This window comes from Neomonachus schauinslandi, chromosome 5 (assembly GCF_002201575.2).
Source record: "Neomonachus schauinslandi chromosome 5, ASM220157v2, whole genome shotgun sequence".
NCBI lineage: Eukaryota > Metazoa > Chordata > Mammalia > Carnivora > Phocidae > Neomonachus > Neomonachus schauinslandi.
Window position 1 is genome coordinate 149597933 of NC_058407.1, and position 25498 is coordinate 149623430.

Below are 25498 nucleotides of genomic sequence, written 5' to 3' on the forward strand. Positions count from 1 at the left end.
AGCCTCCCAAGTCTGGGCCACGCTGGTGGCAGTGGCGGGGATCATGGTGAATTCTTGGTGTCAGCTGCAAAAGTCACCCCTTGTCTCTAGAAGCGTGCCGGTCCTGTGCGAAGCATCTCCACACACTGTGCCGTTTGCTACTGGCTGCAACCCCTCCAGGCCCTTGGTTTACCTGACTACTTTACTGGGGAGGAGACTGAGCTTGGAGAAGTGAAGTGACCTGCACAGGTTTACACGAGGTCAGGGCTGGAATTTCAGTACACCTCTACCTGACCTGGAAGCCCAGGCTCATAGCCAGGTTCTACCTGGATGGATTGTTCCTTTTTTTTTTTTTTAAGATTTTATTTAATTGTTTGATAGAGAGTGCACGGGTGGGGGTAGAAGCAGACTCCCGACTGAGCATGGAGCCCAACGTGAGGCTTGACCCCGGGACCCTGGGATTATGACCTGAGCTGAAGGCAGATGCTTAACGATTGAGCCACCCAGGTGCCCTGGATTGTTATTTTTTTAAAAGCAAAGTAGGAAATAATGTTGGGGAGGGGAAGCGAGGCAAGGGGAGGCATGGCATGAACCAATTACTCAATAACTTTTGGGTACCTGCCAGGTAAAGAGGCTAGGAGTCAAGAGTAAGTACACGTGGTCCTAGCACTGAGGTCCTTGCGTGGTCCTTGTAGGACAGAGGTAGTGACAAGTAAGAAAACCATTGCAAAGATTGGGGGGTGGGCCTGATGATTTGGGGAGTGGGGAGGAAAGCTTCCTAAAGGAGATACCCAAGTTGGGTTTTGAAGGATGTATAGGAGTTTGTTACAGTGGAAAGACATTGCAGGGAGAGCATCTAGGAAGAGGTATCCCAAAGAACCATTCATTTGACCAGCAGCTAGGGAGTGCCTTGAAAGCAGGGACCATGGCCCTCCCAAATCTCCAGTGCCTTGAACAATGCCTGACACATGCGTGGTAAATGCCTCATTGAGTGAATGCCTGAGTTGACACACTGGGGAACAGGGTGGGAGAAACTGTAGGAGAAACAGACGGGGCTCAGACGTGGAAGACCTCATGAAGCGCAGCAAGGATCAGCTTTTGAAGGCGATAGGGAGCCATCCAAGGTTGTTACCCAGAGGAGAGAGGGCAGTCTGATCTGTCCCATTTCTTAACACAGATATTTAAGTCTGTGAATATTCTTCTGAGCAGGAAAATCTTACTGCTTTTAGATCTTCCATTTCCCTCATTATAACGGGAAAAGAAATTTAAACTACAGTGAGATATTTTCTACTACCACGTCTGCAGAGATCAAAAAGCTTGTAATACATGGTGTTTGGGAAGGAGTCACCCTTGTTCCTTGTTAGGTAGAGTATAAACTCATACCCCCTTGGAGGGCAGTGTCTAAATTTTAGATGCATGCACCTTTTGTCCCAGCAGGTTCGCTTCTAGAAAGTGATCTTATAAATATGCTTGCGTGTGTGTGAAATGAAGCACTTACTGGATTATCAGTTCACTGCTGTATTATTTGTCTGTTAGAGCAACCCAGTGTCCTTGTCAGCAGGAGGCGGGTCAAATACAGTCAGGTCAAATACAGTCAGGTCCATCATACAGTGGAATAGCAAGTACCTGGAGCAAAGAATGAGGAAACCCTTCCTTTGCAGTACAGGATGACCTTTAAGGCCTGTTATTAAGAGAAAAAAGCTGGGCACCCTGATGGCTCAGTTGATAGAGCACATGACTCTTGATCTCGGGGTTGTGGGTTCGAGCCCCTGGCTCAGTATAGAGATTATGTAAGTAAATAAATAAACTAAAAAAGAAAACTTAAGAGAAAAAGCAAGGTACAGAACAGTGTGAGGAGTATGCTTCCTTCCATTTGATAACAGAAAAAAAAAATATATATATATACACATGCATAAAATATTTTCTGGAACGACACACAAGAAACCAGTAATGGGTGCTTCTAGAGACAGGACCCTGGGGGGTTAGGGACTGGGATGGGAAGATGGCTTGTCACTTTTACCTTTATTCAAAAGAAATACAATTAAGTTCTCAAGAATAAAACATATCTCTGTTACTGAAAAAATCGGTTTCTAATATTAAGTTAAAAAAAAAGCAAGGTACAGAACGGACTATGTATTGTACTTGTTAGGGAAACAAAATTGATAACACTTTATCTGGAAGGTATTTGGAAGAATACACAAAATGTTAGTAACGGTAGTTTTGCCTTGGGGGTGCAATGGGGGGTTGCAAATTCATAGAGGGAGTCTTCTTTTTCACTGTATGTATGCCATTTTGTGTAGTTTGAAAAAATTTTAACACATAAAAGTTATGACCTATTAAAAGTAGATTATAGAAACATGGATGAATGAATGCCTGGTTGGTTCGGTACATGGGTGGGTAGATGTATGGATGGGTTGGTGCATGGGCAGGTAGATGGATGGATGGATGAGTTGGTGCGTGGGTGGGTAGATGGATGGATGAGTTGGTGCGTGGGTGGGTAGATGGATGGATGAGTTGGTGCGTGGGTGGGTAGATGGATGGATGGGTTGGTGCGTGGGTGGGTAGATGGATGGATGAGTTGGTGCGTGGGTGGGTAGATGGATGGATGAGTTGGTGCGTGGGTGGGTAGATGCACAGATGCATGGATGCATGGGAAGAGAGTGGGTGGATAGATAGATGGGTAGATGATGGATGGGTGGGTGGATGGGTAGATATATATCTATGGACGCACATGTGGATGTCCAGATAAGTGAGATAACTTTGGCTGTAGTGGGGGAGGACTGAGTGGGGCCAGGAGGGCTGGAAACAGGGAATGGTTAGGAAATTATTGTAGTAGTCCAGGCAAGGAGTGACTGGGATCAGGTTATAGAAATGTCTCACACATGGGGGCGCCTGGGTGGCTCAGTCGTTAAGCGCCTGCCTTCGGCTCAGGTCATGGTCCCAGGGTCCTGGGATCGAGCCCCGCATTGGGCTCCCTGCTCCGCAGGAAGCCTGCTGCTCCCTCTCCCGCTCTCCCTGCTTGTGTTCCCTCTCTCACTGTGTCTCTCTCTTCAAATGAATAAATAAAATCTTTAAAAAGAAAAAAAAGAAATGTCTCACACATGAACCAGGCTTCTGGTATACATAACTGCATATACTAAGGCCCAGCATTGTTTTTACTAGAAGGGCAAATTCCTTTGGAATGAGCTTTTTCTGGCAACTGCTCAGAAATGGTTCTGTGTATAATTAACCACCAACAGTTTAATCCCCTTTTCCACCATCACCTTAAGAATTACAAGTGATGTGAAACCAGTTAAAATAATCAGTCTTTGATATAAACCACACTTATTTACAAGACTGTCTTCCAAATGTCCAAATCCACAGAGGCATAACCTTTGTCCTTTTTTAGGGTTTCTTTGTGTCTAGAAGTTTCCTAGCTAATCCCTTTGTGTGCATTGACCTTTTAAAGTTTATTTTTCAATGATTTCCTGTTCTTGGTTCTGGAGAAATAACTGTTTATATCACAGAATAATTACACCTCTGAAGAACCAGTTTAGGTACCTGGTTAAGACCTAGAGCTCGCTCGCTCGCTCTTTTTTAAAGTCAAATCCTTTCTTTTCTAAACATCTTAATAACCGTTTGGAAGTGTACACTTCAGGAGTGTTAAATATACTCACATTGTTGTGCATAACTAGGTCTGTTTTCTGAGAAGCTCAGAGCATGTATTTTGATCAGATTGTCAAATGTGTTTTTTAAGTGAAATGATCTTTTTGTTCCCATTACCTGCTTATCTTCAACGGTCTTGAATGTGGCTTGAACGCTTGATACAGAGCGGTAAGATTCCAGGTTCCTTGGAGTTCCTTGGTGGTCTCACTTAACTTGATTCTGGGGCGGCTGTAGGGATCAGACATAGCTGGAGCTTTCTAGAAGGCTCACCGACTAGTGATGGGGAAAAAATGCTAGGAGGGAGGTAGGCTGCATGGGGCCTGGGGCCAGCTTGAAGCATGTGGGCCTTGTCCTGAGAGGTGTTGCTCCCCAGCCCCTGCTGATGGTTGTGAAGCAGGAATTTGGGTCCGGTGCCGTCAGATTTTTCTAATTTTCTTTCTTTTTTTTAAGATTTTATTTATTTTTTAGAGAGCGAGCGAGAGAGAAACAGCACGAGAGGGGAGAGGGTCAGAGGGAGAAGCAGGCTTCCCGCTGAGCCGGGAGCCCGATGTGGGACTCGATCCCAGGACCCTGGGATCATGACCTGAGCCGAAGGCAGACGCCCAACCATCTGAGCCACCCAGGCGCCCTTTTCTAATTTTCTTTTAAAGATTTTATTTGTCAGAGAGAGAGAGTGAGCGCACGAGCGTGCACGCACAAGCAGGGGGAGCGGCAGAGGGAGAAGCAGGCTCCCCGCTCAGCGGGGAGCCTGATGCGGAACTCGATCCCAGGACTCTGGGATCATGACCTGAGCTGGAGGCAGACACTTCACCGACTGAGCCACCCAGGCACCCCACATTTTCTAATTTTCTAAGAAAAGCCAGATCTAAACTTTTATATGAAATTTTCTGATTTTAAAGGCTGGCAGCGAACCTCAGATTTTTTTTTTTTTAAAGTGTGCTGAACCAGCAGCATTAACAACAAACCAGCTGTGAGCCAAATTGGCCCCGGGGCGGGGGGGGGGGCACCTGTGTCAGATCTCTGACCTTATCTGACCCAGTCATGGTAGAAATAGTCCATTAAAACCATAAGATAGGGTAATAACTTTTCCAAAGTTGTAGAACTGGTCAGTGGTCATTCACTTCTCCCTGTACAGACGTCCTAAACGTTGGCTGTCGTTTATTCTTGGGCCGATATACCCGATCTATTTATTATGTCTCTGCTTATCTATTTGGCCCATTTCTAGTGAAACACGTGCAGGTTCTTTAAAAAGCACTTCAAACAAATTTTGTTTCTGAGGCTGGGTAACTTAGTGGGTCACCGTAGGGACTTCAGAACCAAATTGGCTGAGTTCGGTTTGAGCTCCAGATCTTACCTGCTGTGTGGTCCTGGAAGAAATCACCAAACCTCTCTGTGCCTTTGCTTACCCGTCTGAAAAAGGGCTGATGAAGTACTGACAGAATTAAGGGGGATAATGCAGACGAAGCACTTAGAATAGAACCTAGCACAGAGGACTGCAATTTGGTCGTTATCCATGATGCTGAGGCTGCTAATGGTGGTAATGGCCGTGACCATGATGGTGGTGGTGGTGTTGATGGGGGCGAACAAGAAGACTTTCTGAAGTCCTCAGGTGACAAGATGGTAAAGTAGAATGATGCATAACGACGAAAGGACTCTTCAGTTGACGGGGGAATACCCTTCTGGGTTTCTTCAATGGCAGACGCCATCTTTTGTGCAACAGTGGAACTTGCCCCAGGTCCCAGGACTTAGCTGTTCTGTGAGATAAGACCTACCTTCGTGCCTTATTTTTGTTTCATAGTCTTTCTGGTTCCTGATCTTTCCAGTTTGCACGTTCTACCCGAGAGGGCCTCGGGTGTAGGGTCCTGTCTATTTTCTTGCACGGTTTTGATCTCCACACAGACGCCTGTCCCTCCTTGGTGCGGCCCCTTGACCCTGTATCTGTTTCTCTCCTCAGGCGTGGGACATCACGTGGAACACCAGCAACCCCGACTTCACCAAGTGCTTTCAGAACACGTTCCTCGTGTGGGTGCCTTGTTCTTACCTCTGGGTCTGCTTTCCCTTCTACTTCCTCTATCTCTCATGCCATGACCGGGGCTACATTCAGATGACCTATCTCAACAAAACCAAAACTGTAAGTCACTTAGGATTTCCTCGTGGTGGGGGAGGCGGGGTGTGCTTGGGTTGGGGACCGGTGGTTGGTGAAGACTGACATGTTTCTTCTAACCACCCGAGTTCCTTTTTTCTAGAAGGCAGACATGACGTTGTGGTTGAAGGCTGAGGCTCTGGTTTTAGACGTGGGTGCAGATGCGGGCTGTGCCTCTTCCTAGCTGTATGACCTTGAACATATGTTCTGACCTCCCTGAGCCCTTGATTCCCCATCATTAGGGTGAGCGTGCGAGGCTCGATCTTGAGAGATTATCAGGGGATAATCAGGAGGTCTTCCTACCTGGCCTGAGGCTATCCTTTTTATTTCCCAAAAAAAAAAAAAAGTTTTTACCTTGAAACAATTTCAAACTGTGGAACAGTGGCAAGGAGGATCCCAGGAAATCCCCCCAGCGCTGAAAACCCGTTACTCACCAAGTTCTAACATTTTGCCACACTTTTTTATGATTGGCTCTTCCTCTCTCCGTACACACATGATCTATTTTTTCTGAATCATTTGAGAACCGGTAGCATCCGTGTTATGTTTACTCGTTGGTTCTTCCAGCGTGTCTTTTCTCAAAACAGGGTCATTCCCTTACGTAACGACAGTACAGTTACTAAATTCAGGCAATTTAATGTGGCCACAATACTTTTTAAAAAATCTGTCCATATTTCAATTTTGTCACTTGTCCCAATCCTGTCCTTTCTAGAACTACTCCCCCAATCCCATTCAAGATCCAGTCTAGATTCATGCATTGCTTTTATTTTTCATTTTTAAAAAAGATTTTGTTTATTTATTTGAGAGAGAGAGAGAGAGTGAGTGAGCAGGAGGGAGAGGGAGAGAGAGAATCTGAAGCAGACTTCATGCTGCGTGTGGAGCCCAACGTGGGGCTCCATCTCACCACCCTGAGATCATGACCTGAGCCTGAACCAAGAGTCAGACTCTTAACCCGACGGAGCCACGCGGGTGTCCCTCATGTGGTGTCTTTAGTCCTGGTGTCTCTTTGGAGACTTTAATCTGGAAGAACACCTCACCTTCCTTTGACACTGACGGATTGGAAGAACGGGGACCAGTTGTTTGGAAGGGAGTTGCTCAGCTCGAGCCTGCATGATGTGTCCTCATGATGTGGGTAACGCATATCCAGCTGGAAAACCACGGAGGAGGTGGTGTCCCTTGGGGGTATTACACCTAGGGTCATGTGGTGTTCATCCACCCCGGATTGAGGGCGTTCATTTTGATCGCTAGTCAAAGTGTTGCCTGGTATGTCCACCGTACAGGGACCGTGTCTCCCCTTCAAGAATAAGCTTCCTCAGGGAAGACATGTGGAGAACAGTTGCATGTCACACTCCTCATTCTACTCGCTCTTCTCCACTTAGCAAGTATCTCACTTCATTTTTAAAGCCATGTTTCCCAAGACTTAGTTCCCCCAAAACAGGAGAACTTGAGTGTTTTTACTGAAGCTTTGCCTACAGTACCCCCATCCAAACATGTCTCATTCATACCACACCAAATGCTATCCATTTCCCTATGCTATCCAGATTTAATGTCTTCCTCTCAGACCTTTGGGAGCACTTTGTACTTTTTTGGGGGGAGCAACATCTCCCTTTAAAATGTAAAACAGATTTTACAAAGAAACAAACAAACAAAAAGCCTTGCTCAGAAAGCCTCCAGTAGCTTTTCACCATGGGGAATAAAATCCTCACCCACTGTGGCCCAGCCTGATCTGGTCCCAGGCTCCTCCTCAGCTCTCTACCATACTCATCGCTCCTTCTACAGCAACCATAAACCTGTCACACATGTTCCCTACCCCAGGGCCTTTGCACTTCCTGTTCCTTGGAACTGAATTGTTCTTTCCCTCAAATATCCACATTTGGCTCCTTACCTGTATGTCACCTGATTGCAAGGGTCCTCCCTGACCACCCTGTGTTACCTGTTTTCTTTTTCCTCCTGTCACTTATCACTCTCTGGCATTATCTGTTTTTCAGTTTGTTTCTTGCCCGTTTTGTCCCCCACTAGAATGTCCGCTCCACAAAGGCAGGGACTTTTGTCTGTTTCGTTCACTGTTGTATCCTTGGCACTTTGAAAAGAATGTGGCCATTAGTAGGTACCCAGTGAATGTTGTTGAATGAATGCTTACTGTGTGAGGTGCCTTATACAAGTGTCCAGTGTAGCAGATGGAGGTAAGCTATAGACCAAGCTCTTGAATTTTCCGGGGATGGGAAGACCAGGGACCGACCAAACAGTCATGCCCTGGGTGCATGGTTACAGGCTAGTGTGTGATGGTCCAGAGGGTGGCTCCCCCTACCTAGGCCTTGCCCATGCTCCAGAGGCTATGTGCTGTATCTAAGGACCGCAGCTGATAGTTGAGGGATTGGCTGGTCCCTCCAAGGCTGAGCTTTTTGCAGGGGTCTGCTGGGGGAAGTTCCAGTGCCATCTCTTGTAAGACATATATGTCCTTTTCTTCCAGGCCTTGGGATTTTTGCTGTGGATCGTCTGCTGGGCAGACCTCTTCTACTCTTTCTGGGAAAGAAGTTGGGGCAAATTCCTGGCCCCAGTGTTTCTGGTCAGCCCAACCCTCTTGGGCATCACCATGGTAAGTGGGAGCTAGCTATCCGCCAGGCACCGTGGAGGCCAAAATTAGTGGCCAGCGTGTAGAAATGAGAACATCTCACAATAAAAATCCAGAACTCTGGCTTTTCTTGAAAAATTCAAAGATGTCAACCCCAGCCTCATAGTCTTCTGGAGCAACAGTCAGCCAGAGCTGAGAGATGAGTGCAGCCTTTAAAGGGGGCATGTGCCGTGCACTTGGCCGCAGTCTTCCCTGTGCCCTGTTGCCCTCCTTTGCCACTGAGGCTGATGGTGGGCACCACCTTTGTTGTCCCGGCTGTGTTCTGTTCTTGTACTGGCTGGCTCAGCCGTTTATATTAATTGTCTGGGACCTAAAGTCCTCTTGAGCTTTCAGCCTCTGGCTTAAGGGCTGGGATGCCAAGCTGAATAGGAAACTATCCTGCCCCACAGGGGTCCATTATTGTGTGGGAAACACAGCCAGGGTAACAGCTTTCTTACAGCTTAAGTCCTTAATGTGTGCCTGGCACCATTCTTGGTGATTTACATGTCTTGAAATTAGAAATTAGAATTCATCTGTTCTCAGAACAACCTTGTCCCCCTTTGGCAGGGGAGGGGACTAAGGCATAGAGGCATCAAATGTCCTCAGGGTCATACAGCTAATACATAGCTGAACGGGGGGTGGTCGCTGCAGAGGCCATGGTTTTAGCGCCCGCATGCCACAGTGATGTGCTCTGAATTAAGGGCCCTTCCTGCATATGCACCCCATACCTTGGTTCTCGGAGAAGCCTGGAAAGTTCTCAGCGAGCCTAGCCCTTGCATGTTGGAGAATGAAGAGGGAAGCAGGTTCGGGGCAGGATGTTTTTTTTTTTTTTAAAGATTATTTATTTATTTTGAGAGAGCGAGAATGAGAGAGAGAGAGAGAGAGTACATGAGTGGGGGAGGGTCAGAGGGAGAAGCAGGCTCCTCGCCGAGCAGGGAGCCCGATGCGGGACTCGATCCCGGGACTCCGGGATCATGACCTGAGCCGAAGGCAGTCGCTTAACCAACTGAGCCACCCAGGCGCCCTGGGGCAGGATGTTTTGAGCTGGGAGAGCAGTGTGTCCAAGGAAGTAATGGTTAGAGGCTGGGGATGAAGGAGTGGTCATCTGTGAAGTAAGAATGTGGAGTGGGGCTTCAGGGGGTGGACAGCAGAGGTGACAGAAGATGGGAAAGGAAAGGCAAGTTGGAACCAGAGTATGGAGGGCTGTGGATCTTTTTTTTTTTTTTTTTTAAGATTTTATTTGAGAGAGAGAGAGAGAACATAAGCAGGGGGAGTGGGAGAGGGAGAAGCAGGCTCCCTGCTGAGCAAGGAGCCCGATGTGGGGCTCGATCCCAAGACTCTGGGATCATGACCTGAGCCAAAGGTAACTGCTTAACCGACTGAGCTGTCCAGGTGTCCTGTGGGCCATGAGTCTTTATTATACTTGTTAACAGTCCTGATCCCTTTACATATTAACTCATTTGGGGATTTTTGCTCATTATCCCTATGTTCATAGATAAGCACGTTGAGATACAGAGAAATGAAGGAACTGACCCAAGGTCACACAGCCAGTAAGTGGCAGAACCGGCTTCACACCCCAGGGTCTGCTCCACTGTTTGTGGGGTTCTTTGCCAAAACCTGGCTCTCCCTGTGGGCTTTGTTCACCTCTGTGTCCCCATAGCCGGGCACCATGCCTCGCATGTAATAAGCACTCCATAAATGTGTCAAGGGAGTTGGCAGATGAAGAGCTTGATTTTGCTGGCCTGAAATTTGGGCAAGAAGGTGTAAAGGTGGACTGGGTTTGGCTGGATTGGCTCGTGATTCCTAAATTTTCCCTCTTCCTGGTCTTCTGATTCTTCATTCATGAGTATGTCTGTGATGCTGGCGACATGGGTGTGATGGGCTGAGGGTCACTGGGCTTTATGCCATTTGAGGCTCTGAGCTAGCTAAGAGGTGAATTGGCCTCTGAGAGCCTCAGTGTCTCTCTTCCCCTGTGGGCTCCATGACAGAGTGAAGGATCGGCCCTGCTGTTTGTGCTACAGTGACATTCTCTCCACACCCCCGGGGGCAGGGGTATACAGGCACCAGGGCTATGGGATGAGAGCAGCCAGCAGATTGCCAGGAATTAGAGATAAGTTAGACACGGTTCCTGCCCTCACGGAGCATATGTCCAGTTGTGCAAACAAATACTCAACGAACGATTCCCCCAAAAGGCACAAAGTGTTTGCTCTTGTGCAGAGTGCCATGGGGTGAAGTTTGGCGAATGTTTTTGGTCTGGGGGCTAAGGAAGAAGGGGTGATGGAGCTGAGGCTAAACGATGAGCACGATGTTAAAAAGTTGAAGAGGACTGTCCAATTGGAGAGAATAGCACGTACAAAAGTCCTGGGGTCAGAGGGAGAAATGGGGGGGGTGGCCTGTGTGGCTGAAGGAGTAAGGAGGGGAGCGGGGATGGCAAGAAGGGCAGAGGCCTGACCCCGTAGGACCTTGAGCTTCAGGGTGAGTGGGTTTTGTTTTGCATTCCCAAACGTGGGTTCTAAAACTTTTTCTGTGCCATGGGTCCCTTTCTCCTTTGCCAGTCAGGTCTGAGGATCATGCTCCTAACATAAATACAAAGGATCGCAAAGGAAACCCAGCATACACACACATATGAAGATTTTGTGATGACATCCGTGTTTTTACTTAAGGTGTAATTTAGATATGGTAAAATTCACTTTTTAAAAAAAAAAGATAAGTTCATGAGTTGTGATAAACCCACACTGTCATGTAACTACCAGCTCCACAGTTGAGGTCCAGAACAGTCCCATCCCCCTAAAAAGTTCCCTCGTGCTGCCCCCGCTTTGTGGTCAGCCCCTCCCTCCACACCCCCATCCCCTGGCAACCGTGGGTGTGTTTTCTGTCCCTATCACTTTGCCTTTTCCAGAATGTCATGTGAATGGCACCATGCTGGCTGGGGCTGTGTGAGGCTAACTTCTCAGACCTGCAGTTCAGCCGCCTTGTGTGTGTCCAGAGATGTTTCGTTTGTTTGTTTTTAAGTTGCTCTGTGGGTTTGATGGCATGGTTTCACCACACAGTGTTTATCCATTGTTCAGGTGCAGGGCCCTGGGTTTGGAAAACCAACTGTATTTAAACACAGTTAGCAAAAGATTAAAAAAAAACAAGGGAAACATATATGTGCACTTCAAATCAAGATCTACCAGCGGGTAGGAATGCTTCTGAATTTCCAAGTTGTGATGAGCGTACGTGATCATGGGAGACACCTTCACCTATATATTTTCAGATACAATTTCTAATGGTGACAGGGCCCCAGGTACCGCTAATGCTGTGCAGTTTATTGCCTTCACTCAGTGACCGGTGGTGCTGATTTGAGCGAAAGCGAAGATGTAATTGTTCTCCCGTCCAAGTTCACGGACCTCTGGGTTCTAGCCGCAGCCTGTCCTTGGACCCCAGGTTAAAACAGGGAGACGTTTGGAGCAAGGGTGTGGCATGCCTGGCTCTGTGTATTGAAAAGCCGACTGTAGCCTCTGAGTGGAGAACAGATGGTATTATTGGGGCAAGAGGGGAAGCTGGGAGGCCAGTGGGGGGCCCATGGGGTCACGCAGTGCGAGGGGAGGAGGCTGGGGCCAGGGGGAGTGGTGGGTAAACTGAGGATCAGTCCTGGTGGCAGGGCCAGTGTGAGCTGCTGATGGATTAAATGTGCAGAGTGAGGGAAATAGGGGTCCCCCCAAGGAGGATGGATGAGGACAGACAGGTGGATATGCTTCTGGGGAGTAAGGGCAGGTACCGTGGGTGACCTTTAGCTCCTCAGAAGTCTGGCTCATGACCGGCTTTGGGGATGGGCCTCGGGAGGCCAGCTCTGCTTGTCCGGGGAGTGACCGTGACCTTTCTCCTCCTTTGTCTTTCTTTCTCCTCCTCCTCGCTTATTTTCTCTCCCTGATCGTTAAGTCATGTGTGAAATGGAGTGAGAGCCTCACGTATCAGGAATAAAAGAAAATCCCAACCTCCCCCACCCACCGTCATTCTAATAAAGTTCCCTGCAGATGAGATGTATAAATGTAGGCAGATGACAGAACCTTCATCTCCTTATGAAAGAGACCAGTCTTCACTGTTGCCCAGAGGAGAATATAATTAGTCTCTGTCAGGGCTGGGAGTACCTGTAAATGAAGGGTCGGTCCACTGCCTGTTTTTGTAAATAAAGTTTTATTGGCACTCAGCGATGCCCATTCATTCAGGAAAAAGTGTGCCTCTCTCTTGTAAACTGAGTTGCCCTCCGACTCTGCCATCCTGTCCCACATCTATACACAGTCTCCTTAAATTCCCACCACTTCCATGTTACATGCTGTAGTTGGAGGCATCGGAGGCTCAGAAGAGGTCAGTGACTTGTCCAGGGTCACCCAGCAAGGCAAGAGCAGGGCTGGCACTGGAGCTGGGTCCTCCCCAGGCTGTTTTTTGGCACCACTGAGCTGAGGGCAGCCCTACTGCAGGCCTAACATCTGCATCTGCCAGGACTGTGGGGGCCTGGGGCCTGGTCTTCTGACAAATCCTGTTGTATGCTTCTCTCTCGCAGTTGCTTGCTACCTTTTTGATTCAGCTCGAGAGAAGGAAGGGAGTCCAGTCCTCGGGGATCATGCTCACTTTCTGGCTTGTAGCCCTACTGTGTGCCCTTGCCATCTTGCGATCTAAAATCATGACTGCCTTAAAAGAGGTAAGTGGTGGCCTTATTCCACATCTTCCCGCAGTGGCCCCTTGGCAGGGATGCTTGCTCCTTCCAGCTTACGTCGCCATGGGAACCAGAGGATGGGTGCTACCCGGGCCCAGCTCCTTAACCAGGGATTTCCCTAGCTCATCCAGCCTTTGTTCTAGAACCTTCTTTCCTCAGGGTTCCACTTAGTTACGTAGCTTCAGGGGCCCAGGGATGGGAGCCACAGGCAAAGGCACATCACCCTCTAAGCCTCTCTCGGTAGTAAACAGCAAGGCAATTCAGCTCTAGTTACCGTCAGTCTGGAACAGAGCTGAGTGGGGAGTGGTGTTTGCAGAACGGCTGCCCCCCTGCGGGGCCCGATACCTGTCCCCGTGTTACCTCGGTGCCATCAGCCACCACTCTGGCTAAGAAGTGGTTCACATTGGCTACCATACGCCGCTCCCAGGAAATCGGAGGAGCGTGCTTTTTTAGACGCTACCCTGCTGTTCTCTGCCACCTTCAAGCCAGTCGGTATCTTGAACATTTATTGAGCACCTGTGGTGTTCAGTACAGGCAGTCTTTGTACTCAGGGCAGCTGACCTATATTGAGGTCATGTTTCCAAGGTGCCAGGCAGGGACGAAGTATTTTTTTTTTTTTTTTTTTCCATGAGTAATCCTATTGACGGCTCACGATTATTCCGATGGAGTTTCTGAGCCTCAGCACTAATTAACATTTTGGGCCCAAGACATCTTTGTTGTAAGGGGCTGTCCTGACCTTCGTAGGATGTTTGGGGGGTGGGGGTGGCATCCGAGGCCTCCACCCACTGGGTGTCAGGAGCAGTGCCCAAGTCAGGGTGAACAGAAATGTCTCTAGATACTACCGGGTGTTCCCTGGGAGGCAACATCGCCCCCGACTGAGAACTGCTGATCCGTTTATAGAAACTGAAATGCAGAAAGGTTGAGTGAGCTGGCAACATCAGGGGCCGGTACAAAGAGACAGGCCTTGAATGTGGGCCTGCTTCACTCCCACGCCCGAGCCTCCCTTCACCACGTGGGCCACCCTCACGGGGTATCGGGGACCACACCGTGATGTAACCGCCTCTCTCCTGTTGGGGGAGGTGGCTCAGGGCAGGAGAGCTTGTTTCTGGGTCTGCAGCCTGCTCCCCTACCCCGGCCTCTGCAGGCTGCTTTCAGAAGGTGATCTTCTCTTCCTTCCTCCGCTCACGTTTAGGATGCTGAAATCGACGTGTTTCGCGATGTCACTTTCTACATTTACTTTTCCCTCGTGCTGATGCAGCTCGTGCTGTCCTGTTTCTCGGACCGACCACCCCTGTTCTCTGAAACCATCCACGACCCCGTAAGTGTGATCAGAGACACGTGCGTGTGTGCGTGCATGCGCGCGTGTGAGAAAAATATTGCACCGTGCAGGCTTCTGTGGGTTAGACATCTGTGCCAATATCGTCCATCTGGGATCTCATTCCATTTCCCCAAAGGCCCAGAGAGAGGTTGTATCATCATCCCACTCTACAGATGGAAAAATAGAGGCCTAGCTTTGGCTAGGGGGACTTAAGGAGGGAATTGAATTTATAATTGTAAACTGCTGTGTCTTGCAGGCATGTAGGTTTTCTCATTTGATTGCCATAGTGATTTTAGAACATGTGAGCAAACATTTAAAAGTTAGGAAATTTCCCATAAATTCTTTTTTTTTTTTAAGATTTTTTTTTTTTTTTTTAAAGATTTTATTTATTTATTTGACAGAGAAAGACACAGCGAGAGAGGGAACACAAGCAGGGGGAGTGGGAGAGGGAGAAGCAGACTCCCCGCGGAGCAGGGAGCCCGATGCGGGACTCGATCCAGGGACTCCAGGATCATGACCTGAGCCGAAGGCAGTCGCTCAACCAACTGAGCCACCCAGGCGCCCCTTTTTTTAAGATTTTATTTATTTATTCATGAGAGACAGAGAGAGAGAGAGCGAGGCAGAGGGAGAAGCAGGCTCCCAAGGAGCAGGAAGCCCGATGCGGGACTCGATCCCAGGACCCTGAGATCATGACCTGAGCTGAAGGCAGACGCTTAACCATCTGAGCCACCCAGGCGCCCAATTTCCCATAAATTCTAACTATGCAGGTTTTCTAGAAAAACAAGAAGTTCTGGCAGTGTTCGGACCATTATCCCCCACAGCTGCGGTTTGACCTCAGCTGGGGTGCATGGCCCTACTTTACTGCAATCCCCACCACTCCCTCTTGCATTATATAGTCTTGCTTCTTTTACGGTCTGTGCCTGGCCCCTGGGGATTTGAGTTGGAGACCCTTGGTTTGTTCTGTCTGTTGGAGGCACATGGAAATTCTGTATGTACCCGTGGATATGAGTGGGTGGGGTGGAGAAACAGCCAGTCTTCCTGCTGATGGAATAAAGGGGGACATAGTCCTTTACCACGGCTGCCTCCGTTCTTCCTCTCTGTTTCCCTCTCTTCCTTCCACCTTCCCCGTCTCCCTCCTTCTCCCCCTTCTTCCCTCCCTCTTTCCATCCAGTGCCACGTACCAGGCCCCGATCTGGGCACAGGACTGTGGCAGTGAATAAAGCAGTTCTTGTCCACCTGATGCCTGCGTTGCCATGGGGGTGGGCGGGAGAGGGGCGGACGAACAGTAACCCAGGAACCAAGTATTATCAGTCAGGTGGCAGTAAATCCTGAGGAGAAGAAAGCCTGGAAAGGAAATTGATATGTTGGTTGAAGGTCATGGGTAGTTTCGAAGTGATAGGAGCCATCAGGGAAGGCCTCCCTCATGAAACCTCACTGGAGCGAGGGAGCGAGCTGAGCAGATACCCAGAGGAAGAGGGGTCCAGGCAGAGGGCTGGCAAGTACAAAGGCCCTGGGGAAGGAGCTGCCGTGAAATGTCAGGGGAGCCGCAGGAAAGGCCAGTATGGCTGGAACAGTGAGAGGCCAGAGACGGCTAAGACACGGCATCTCACATGTGGGGACAGTTGCCTGTGTTTGCCTGAGCCATTGGGTTTTATTCTGAGTGGGAGGGGAAGCTTTGGAGCATTTATTTGACGCTTTGTTTGTGGTTAGTCGGCTGTTAACCAGGGAAATTGCAGCAGGGGCAGTTTTCAGCTGCTGTGGTTCTGTTGGGTTTGGCCTGCTCCTCAGCAAAAGGCCGAGGCTGCCTTTGTGGGTGGTGAAGGCACCTGTGGGGAATTGGCATGGAGGAGGTTGACACTTGCCAAAGTGTTTGTTCGAAACCAGTGTCTTGGTGTGCATTCTGAGAGGCTCCAATCTTGGACTTCCCTGCTCAAGGAGGAACGGTGTTGGAGAAATTTGCAGTGTGTGTGTGTGTGCGCGTGCACGTGCATGTATGTGCACATAGGTGTGTGTGCAGGTTTTTGTATGTGTGCATGTGCATATGTTTTTGGTCACATGTTTGCACCAAAATGTGTCTGTGTTTGTGTGCATATGTGCATTCGTGTGTTCTTGTGCGTGTGTGTGTGTTTGCGTGTGTATAAAGTTGACAAGGGCAGCGACCATGCCTGGGACACCCATTGGATCCCAGCTCACGCCTGGCACGGAGGAAGGGCTCAGATGTCTATGGCTTGGGGTCTCCTGTGCCTCAGTGTTTGTGTACATGGCCGTGGCGTGTCCCCATCAGGAAACATTTATTAAATGTCAGCCTGTGCTTTCAAGCTGGAGAGCGCACGGCGAACAAGTCAGACCCACCCGAGTGACGGCGGACCCTGGGTTGCTCTGAGGGTCAGCTGAGCCTGAGAGAAGCTGGCAGGGCGGCCTGGAGCTCGACTGGCTCCTCAGGTTCCCTGTAAGACCTGGAAAGCCACCCTCCACGGGGGATGGTCTCAGGTGCTCTATGGGGGAGGGAGTTTCTGATTTCTGGTTCCCTCTGGGGATTTGGATAAAGTTCCTTTAGCTTCTTGCCTGGGTGCTCGCAGAGCTGGCTTCTTCGTCCTGTTGTGTTTTCTGTGTTCTCAGCAGCCGGGGCCTGGGGCCTGCTCTGCCACGCCCGGGGCCTGGGACACCCTGACTCTTGTGTCCAGCCATTCTTTTTTTCATGAGGAATCTAAGCTTAGAGAAGATGGTCGGCCTGTTAGACCCTAACTTACACCCTGAATCTGATGGTGGAAGCAACAGGGTGTCACGGAAGAGGAGCCTCCGGTTGGGGTTGGGTAGACCCCAGGCTCCCTTTAGCCCTTCAGTAGACATTCGTTAAGCATCTGTTGGATACTGTGCTTGGTTCTGGGGACACAGCAGGGTGTGAAGTCGATGTGGTTCGTGCCTCACTACAGTTATCTATGACTCCGTGACAAACCACCTTGAATTTGGCTCCAAGAAACAGTAGTTTATTATTAGGTTTCACAGTCCTGGGCGTTGCCCGGGCCAGCTGGGCGGCTCCCCCGTGGGGTCTCTCCGACAGTAGCCACCCTCGCTCCCGTGTCTGGTGGTTAGCGCTGGCCCCTGGCCTGAGCCTCCGATGGACTTGACAGTCCATGTCTTGGTGGCCTGGGTGACGTCACGGTGGGGCTGCTCGCGTCTGAGAGCGAGTGTTCCTAGACAGCGAGCCAGGTGGAAGCTGTGTCACCGCTTATGACCCAGTCCCAGACATCCCATAGTGTCACTCCTGCCACTCTCTCAGTGGAGGCCATCCCAAAAGTCGGCCTGGGTTCGGCGGGTGGGGACACAGCCCCCACCTCTAGATGGGGGAGATGTCAGGTCTCGTCCTAAGAAGAGCTTGTGGGATGGCACATGATGTCTGGCCGTCTTTGGACAGTGCAGTCTACGGGGTACCCTCAGGAAGCTTGTGGCCTTGCAGGGGACGGCCATTGAATGGGTGAGTGGACAAACAGCTGTGTAACTCCAGTCGCGATGAAGCCTGGGAAGCCTGAGAATCAGGGTCTAGGACTTAGATTTGTGACCTCAGGCAAGTCCCTCCTCCTTCTAGGACCTCAGTGCCCCCTTCTTGAAAATGGGTTGAGGCCCCATTTGGAGGCTCCATTTGGCGCAGCCCCTTCCCCCTGGGATCTGAGGCCTGTGATCGGGGAGGGACACACTGTTAGGTGCTTTCTCTGCCTGTCTCCCCTTCATCCTCAGGGCTTGCATTACACTGGAGCCCCAGAGATGCGGAGAGCCTAGCCCCAGCTGCTCTCCTGAGGTCAGAGCTGCGGTCATACGTTGCCTGTCCTCGGAGGGGGCAGTCAGCCATGCCCCTGGGGTGGCCCGGCCTGCACGGGAGCCGGCAGCGCTGGGCTTCTCCGGGCTCTGTCTTGCTGAGTCACCGAAGCCGGTGTCCTCCCCAGCTGGCCCTGTGCCCTTTGCGTGACTCAGATGTCTGTTCTGGCCTTGGTTTTTTGCTAGGGCTGCTCACCCCTCTCCTCCAGGCCCTGGGCTGCCTGGAATCTGGGAGTGGCTGACCAAGCCTCACGGGGCTCTCTTGAGGTTCCTGTCTGGCCCCCGCCTGTGATCCTTCCGCTTGTTGGTCCCGAGCCTCCTGCTTAGGGTGGGGTGGGTGCAGGAGGGTGTTTCCATTTGCACTTGGAGGTGTCAAGGGCTAATGTCGTCCTAGCATAGACTTCTCAAAGTGGGGTCTTCAGACCAGCTGCATCAGCATTCCCCAGGTGCTGTTAGAAATGCAGAGTCTTAGGCCAGTTGAGCCCTGCTGGGTCAGAGTCTCGTTTTAACAAGATCCACGGGTGGTTCACGGTTGAAAAGCATTGGTTTAGCACATTCAGGAAAATTGCTCAGTTCATTTGGCGTAAGAAGTATTTTTAGCCCTGTCCATAAATATGGAATATATTTCCCCCCCAATATATTGCTGTGAGCATGTCAAACTCACAGAAAAGTTGGAAGAATGACACAATGAATACCCATCTACTCACCAGTCCGATTTCACAGTTAACATTTTGCTAATCTTGCTTGATCACATATCTGGCCGACCAGCCGACCAGCCAGCCAACCAGCCGACCAACCGACCAGCCAGCCGACTAGCCGACCCGCTAATTTTTTTTTTTGGTATCTGAAACTTACTTTGAAATCCTTAGGATCCTTCCCCCAAACACTTCACCGTGCAAACCACGAGCTAGAGTTCCGGATCTGTTTAACAGTTCTGATTTACTTAAAGCAGAATTTACATAGTGAAATGCCTGAATCTGAAGTTACCATTTGATGTTTGCTGACAGACGAGTCACCCAAGCCCCTGTTGAGATCTAGAACATTACCAGGACCCCCAGAAAGTTCCCTGCTGCCCCTCCTGGTCAGTCTGTACCCCGCACAGCCCAGAGGCAGCCACGGAGCTTGGACTGTTTATGAAAGCGTCGTAAACTCTGTGTTGAAGGCTTTTCTCCTTTATGCTGTTGGTCGTTAGTAATTCGGTGTGGGGTGGGGGCGGGTGGTGCTTGGTGCTCAGCCAGACTGTGAGGACCGAAATGAACAAACCTGACCATTGAGGAGAGGCCTGTGTCCAAGAAATGAGAGGCCGTTGGCCAGGCCAATAAGGCTGCATGGGAAGGTGCTCCCGGCAGAGGACTGAGCATGTGCAGAGATCCAGCCGTATAAAGGAACTTGTGGGTGTTTGGGAACTGCATGGTCTGCTTGGCTGGGTTGCATGGGCCAAGGAGCCGAGCGTGCAAAATCAAGGGTAGGATTGTGTGTCACCATGAGGACTTGCGATCTTGACCTGATGGAAGATTCTCAGCGTGGGGAGTGACACGCTCAGGTTGGAGGTGTTTTGGAGGACCCGCCTCCCCCCCCATTCCCTCCCCGGCTGAAAGGAGGAGGGTGCGTGGGACACAGAGAGGCTGGTGACACAGCCATTCCAGCGGTGCAGGCGGGTCAGGAGGGAGGCTGAGCCATACAGTGACCCTCTGCAGTGTTGTGGGGTTTTTTTTGTTTTTGTTTTTTAACTTAGCCCTTTCGAAGCATCTCGATGAGGCAGGACTGTGAGTCTCCCCTCATTGTACAGATGCGAGTATGGAGGGCCAGAGTGGTGGAGGGTCTTGCCTAAGATCAAAAGCCCTTCTCCTGGGTTAGCACAGCTGAGTGTGCATCACGTGGGAGGCCTGGTAAACCACCGACCACTGAGCCCCACCCCCAGAGGCTCTGCATCAGTAGATCTTGGTGGGACCCAAGCCTTTGCTTCTCTAACCACTTCCCAGGCACCCTGGCTGCTGGTGATGGGGGGCCACATCGGAGCACCCACCCCCAAGCTGTGTTACTGTATCACACACCCCCTTACTGCAGGACGTGAAGGCAGTGCAGAGTGGGAGTTCGCCAGCAGGAAACCAAAAAAAAAAAACCAGAAATCAACACCAGAAAAGAGGTGCGGGGACCCCGAGACTGTGTGACAAGAAGGCCAGAGTGCCGAAGGACCCAGACAGGGTCCCCAAACTGCCCGGTGTGAGCTCATGAATGACCCATCCTTAAAGAACCAGTGCTTGGGACTGTTGTACCAAATCGGTTTAAGCCGCATGGTTTCTGGCCAAATCGGCCAGTGCCAGATACGGATGCCAAGGAATGTAGCTTTCTCTCTGTGTTGCCTATATCAGACGTTCTTCTCCCCCTGCCCTTTCTCCAGGGCTTTTCTGAATTTTTCTCCTTTCTGAGTGACTGGGGGACCTGTTATTAAGTCTCCTCCTTCCTGGGACGGGACTTACTCTGCTCCAGCCACAGTGGCTGGGAGGCCCCGAGCTGGCAGCTTCGAGAATGTTCTGCTTGGTTTCGGTTGAATGGGATGCCTTCTGGGTTCTCATCTAGCACCCATGCCCTTCGTTTTTCTTCTTTAGTTATCAGTTCTCGACTACTTCAGAATTCGAGTTGTCTGTGATCATATAAGGCCTTCCTTTGATGTCACATAGGGACTTCCAGAAACCAACTCTCCAACTTAGAGATTTCCTTCTCTGTGCTGGTGACGCGGGCCGTCTCTCTGCGTAATGTGGCTTCTCGTAATCTGAAAATCCCTGTTTGGATGCCAAGGAGGGAGGAGGCGAATTGGACAAAGCTCTTGAAGCGTGCAAATTAGAAACTGTGAAATGTTCTTGTTAATAAGGCGATCTCGTTGCGTTTGCTGGGAGAATTTTCTCGCAGCAGCTGGGATTTTTCCTGGCCAGAGTAAGGATTAATCTTTTCCCTCTGGGCTGTCGTTTCTTTTTTTTTTTTTTAAGATTTTATTTATTCATTTATTTGAGAGAGTGAGAGAGAGAGAGAGCGCGCACATGAGAGGGGGGAGGGTCAGGGGGCGAAACAGACTCCCTGCTGAGCAGGGAGCCTGATGCGGGACTCGATCCCGGGACTCCAGGATCATGACCTGAGCCGAAGGCAGTCGCTTAACCAACTGAGCCACCCAGGCGCCCTGGGCTGTCGTTTCTTAGGGTCTCGGGGGTACGACTCCATTTGTATCCAGGAGGGTGGGAAGGGAATGAATTTGCCTTCGATTCCGCAGTCGGAATTGGTTGCTTCATTCCTGCCCGTGGCTGGAGTTGCCAGATTTTGAGAGAATGCCAGGATTTGGGGACCTCTCCTGTGTGCACGTGCCTAACACCCTGCTGTCTGCACCCCGTCTCCTTGCAAATGAGGAAAAAATGTACCACGTGTAGGTGGATGGATTTGGACACGGCCCTGCCTCCTTCAGGCTGATGCAGCCCGTCACAGGCATAGGACTTGGGGGTCTTGTTGAGCTGGACACGGGCTGCAGCTCAGCCCCCACCTGCCCCTCTGCTGGGCATCTCTGTGCAAGGTCTGTAACTCGCACAGTGATGCTCCATGTTGATGCCAAGACTGAAAGAAGACCGGGTTTGGAGGCAAAAGGCCGTCATTGAAGCTCTGGTTTCTGCCTTAGTGACCCCTGTTTCAGGGTTTTGTGAGCTCTGATGTGAGCGGAGCTTAGCCAGCTTTCTCTGTAAAGAGCCAGACAGTAAATGTTTCCAGCTTTGTGGACCCTGTAGCTTGTGTTGCAACTACTCACTTCAGCCATCGTGGCTCAAAAGCAGACAGTATGTAAAAGTAGACGGTATGTAAATGAGCGGGCATCACTGTGTGCCAGTCACACCTTATTGACAAGCCGCCAGCCTGTGGGCCTTTCTTTGCCAACCCTTGTGTAAAGCACCTGGGACGGTGCTCGGTGTGTCGTGGGGTTGCAAGAAATGGAAGAGGTTATTATTGTTTCGGATTTTGGTATTAATACCATTAATACCGTTTCTTCCAGCTTTCACTCTGTGCCAGGTATTATTCTAAGGAATCTTATAACATGCTTCATCTCATTTAATCTCCGCACCAGGTAACTTGGCCAAGGTCCCACAGCTGGTAAGTGGCAGGACTGGGATTCATAGCCTCCCTCTCATCTCCTTGCTGTTTGCTGCCTCACGCATAAGCAGGCCCCCGGCCCCCAGCCTTCTCTGGCACCTTCATTTTTCTTCTTTGTTGTAACTCTTCCATTGATACTTATATGTTTATTCACATCGGTCTGCTAATTGTCCATCTCCCCCTTCCCCGGTGGGAAGCGGTATCAGGTGGGGACCTCGCCTTCTTGTCTCATGCATAGCTCTGTCCCCAGCCCTTAGCTACCTCCTGGCACCTAAGCAGGCCCTCCCTAAATATTTGCTCAAGAAATAAATGAGTCATTGTCAGCTGTGCCCCACCCCCTTCCACTTCCCCTTCCCCACTGGGACCCCACCTTTTCACACTGGGGTGGAATTGGGCTACAGTTGAGGTGCATTTGAGATTGACCTGATAACGCGCCCACCACCAGCCTCCAGAACAAATGCCCCCGCCTCCCCCTCGAATAATGTTGCCACCCTGGGTTGGGAAAGTTCCAGCTTACAACACAGCCCCGTGGACTCATTTCATTTGTCCCTCCTCATAGTCGTGTGAGGTAGGCTGAGCAGCCTGACACACCGCTCCCATCTCCCAGATTCGAAAACCAAGGCTTTGAGGTGGAGGGACTTGCCCAGGTCATTCAGTGAGAAAATGGCATCCCTGGGATTTGAACCCTGGCTCCACAGTCTGAACTTACCTGCTTCAGGTTGGTCTGGAACACAGGTCTTTGAGGCAAACAGCGTCTGATTTCCTTATTAAAAATCTCCTGAGGCCAAGGGCCCCAGCCTAGAGGCACTGATTTAAGCTGGTCTGGGGTGGGACCCTGGCCCACCCGTGTTCAATGAGCTCCCCAGGTTGGACTCTGGTGCAGGCAGGGCTGGGAACCTCCTGACACCCCCCTGTGGCCCCAGAGTGGAGCCCAGTGGTTCTGGGCCCAGGATGCATGTTTGCGTCACTGGGGAAGCTTTTCGTTGAGCTTTTTATGGTGGAAGCTTCCCCATGTGTACAGAAGTAGCAGCGTATAATAGATTGCCACAGACTCTTTCTTTACCCTGCCCCCCACTGTGTAAACACTTCAGTACATATCTCTGAAAGATAGGGATTTAAACATATTTAGTAACTTTTTATTTTGAAACAACTTGACTTACCAAAGGTTGCAGAAATAGTAGAATTCCTGGGTGCCTGGGTGGCTCAGTGGTTAAGCAACTGCCTTCGGCTCAGGTCATGATCCCAGGGTCCTGGGATCAAGCCCCGCATCGGGCTCCCTGCTCCACGGGAAGCCTGCGAACTTCTCCCGCTCCCCCTGCTTGTGTTCCCTGCCTGCTTCTCCCTCTCCCGCTCCCCCTGCTTGTGTTCCCTCTCTCGCTGCGTCTCTCTGTCAAATAAATAAATAAACTCTTTAAAAAAAAAAAATTTATTTTTAAGTAATCTCTATACCCAACATGGGGCTCGAACTTACAGCCCTGAGATCGAGTCACGTGCTCTACTGAGCCAGCTAAGCACCCTGAAATACAGTTAAATTTAAAAAGCAAGTTGCAGGGGCGCCTGGGTGGCTCAGCCGTTAAGCGTCTGCCTTCGGCTCGGGTCGTAAAACCGGGGTCCTGGGATCAAGCCCCGCATCGGGCTCCCTGCTCCGTGGGAAGCCTGCTTCTCCCTCTCCCACTCCCCCTGCTTGTGTTCCCTCTCTCGCTGTGTCTCTCTCTGTCAAATAAATAAATAAAATCTTAAAAAAAAAAAAAAAAAAAGAAATAGTAGAATTCCTGTCTGCCCTTCACCCAACTCTCCCCAGTGAGAATATCTGAAAGATAAGGATTTTAAACAGTACAGCAGTGACACCAGCCTCTGGCCTAAAACCATTCATAATAATCCTTGGGTACCTCCCAAGTGTTCCAATAATCCACTGTGGTTGCAAAATGGTGCATTGTCTCAATGTTCTGTCATTCATTCTTTGTTTATTAGCTGGACTATTTTTTTAGCGGGGGAGGGGCCGAGGGGTAGAGGGAGAGAGAGAGAGAATCTCAGGCTCCACGCCCAGCGCAGAGCCCTATGTGGGGCTCGATCTCATGACCCTGAGATCATGACCTGAGCCGAAATCAAGAGTTGGACGCTTAACCCACTGAGCCACCCAGGCGCCCTGGTTGGACTATTTCTATGCAAAGACACTTCCCCTCATCTCTTTGGTCACCCTGTGGTGAAGTTCATTTAGAAAAGGTGGGGGGGGGGGGCGCCTGGGTGGCTCAGATGGTTAAGCGTCTGCCTTCGGCTCAGGTCATGATCCCAGGGTCCTGGGATCGAGTCCCGCATCGGGCTCTCTGCTCCTTGGGAGCCTGCTTCTCCCTCTGCCTCTCTCTCTCTCTCTCTGTCTCTCATGAATAAATAAATAAAAATCTTAAAAAAAAAAAAAAAAAAGGTGGGGGACATCCTTGTCTCCTGCCCTTGCTCTCTGTTTTCTCAGATAGTGGCTTGGTTCACATGTGTCTTTTCATGAACGACACCGAGGGGTTGCCCTTTTTTTTTTTTTTTCAGTGTCCTTGTGAGATGGTGTCTTTAAACATATGTGATCGTCACAGTCCCTTCTACTTACTATCCTGACCGCGGCTCACATCATCCCTTTTTGGGCAAGTTGGGAGCCACTTCTGGTTGCTTCTGAGGCTTTGTGTCTTTAGCTTCCGTGGTAACAGGTGTGACAAGACATTCGCGGCTTATCTGGGACATTTCCTGCCAAGCCACTTGGCCAAGGAGACTCTGGGAGTAAAAAACAAACACAAAAACTTGATGCTCTGGTCCCACCCCATACTAGCTTGATTGGAATCTCTGGGAGGTGGGGACCAGGTATGGTGTTGTTTTTAAAGCACCTGCAGCCTGGATGGAAAACCACTGTGGTAGAACGTGTTTGCTTGTTGGGCTCTCCAAGGCCGTCTCTGAAAAATCCTGGAACGTGGAGCGGCCTCCTCTGTTAGAGACCTCAACACTGCGTGGTGACCCCCACCCTTTCACTGAAAGTGCCTTTCAGAATATAGACCTGAATGTATCAGCGTGGAAAGTCAGCCCTTGTGTGTGGTCTCAGAGGCTCTGTGTTGACATCCCTTTCCTGGGGGGAAGGGGGGGTGTATGTATGTATGTATGTATGTATGTATGTATGTATGTATGTATGTATGT

At 50.2% G+C, this 25498-nt stretch overlaps 1 protein-coding gene across 1 annotated transcript in view; it reads left to right on the top strand.

Annotated features, from left to right (window-relative positions):
- The first annotated feature begins 5688 nt into the window (after positions 1 to 5688).
- Positions 5689 to 25498, top strand: part of ABCC1 (ATP binding cassette subfamily C member 1) — a 94316-nt gene continuing 74506 nt past the window's right edge. The window contains exons 1-4 of the mRNA XM_044915634.1: positions 5689 to 5755; positions 8235 to 8360; positions 12919 to 13056; positions 14264 to 14389. Coding sequence (XP_044771569.1) covers positions 5729 to 5755; positions 8235 to 8360; positions 12919 to 13056; positions 14264 to 14389 — 417 coding nt within the window. The 5' untranslated portion in view covers positions 5689 to 5728. The remainder of the gene's footprint in view (positions 5756 to 8234; positions 8361 to 12918; positions 13057 to 14263; positions 14390 to 25498) is intronic.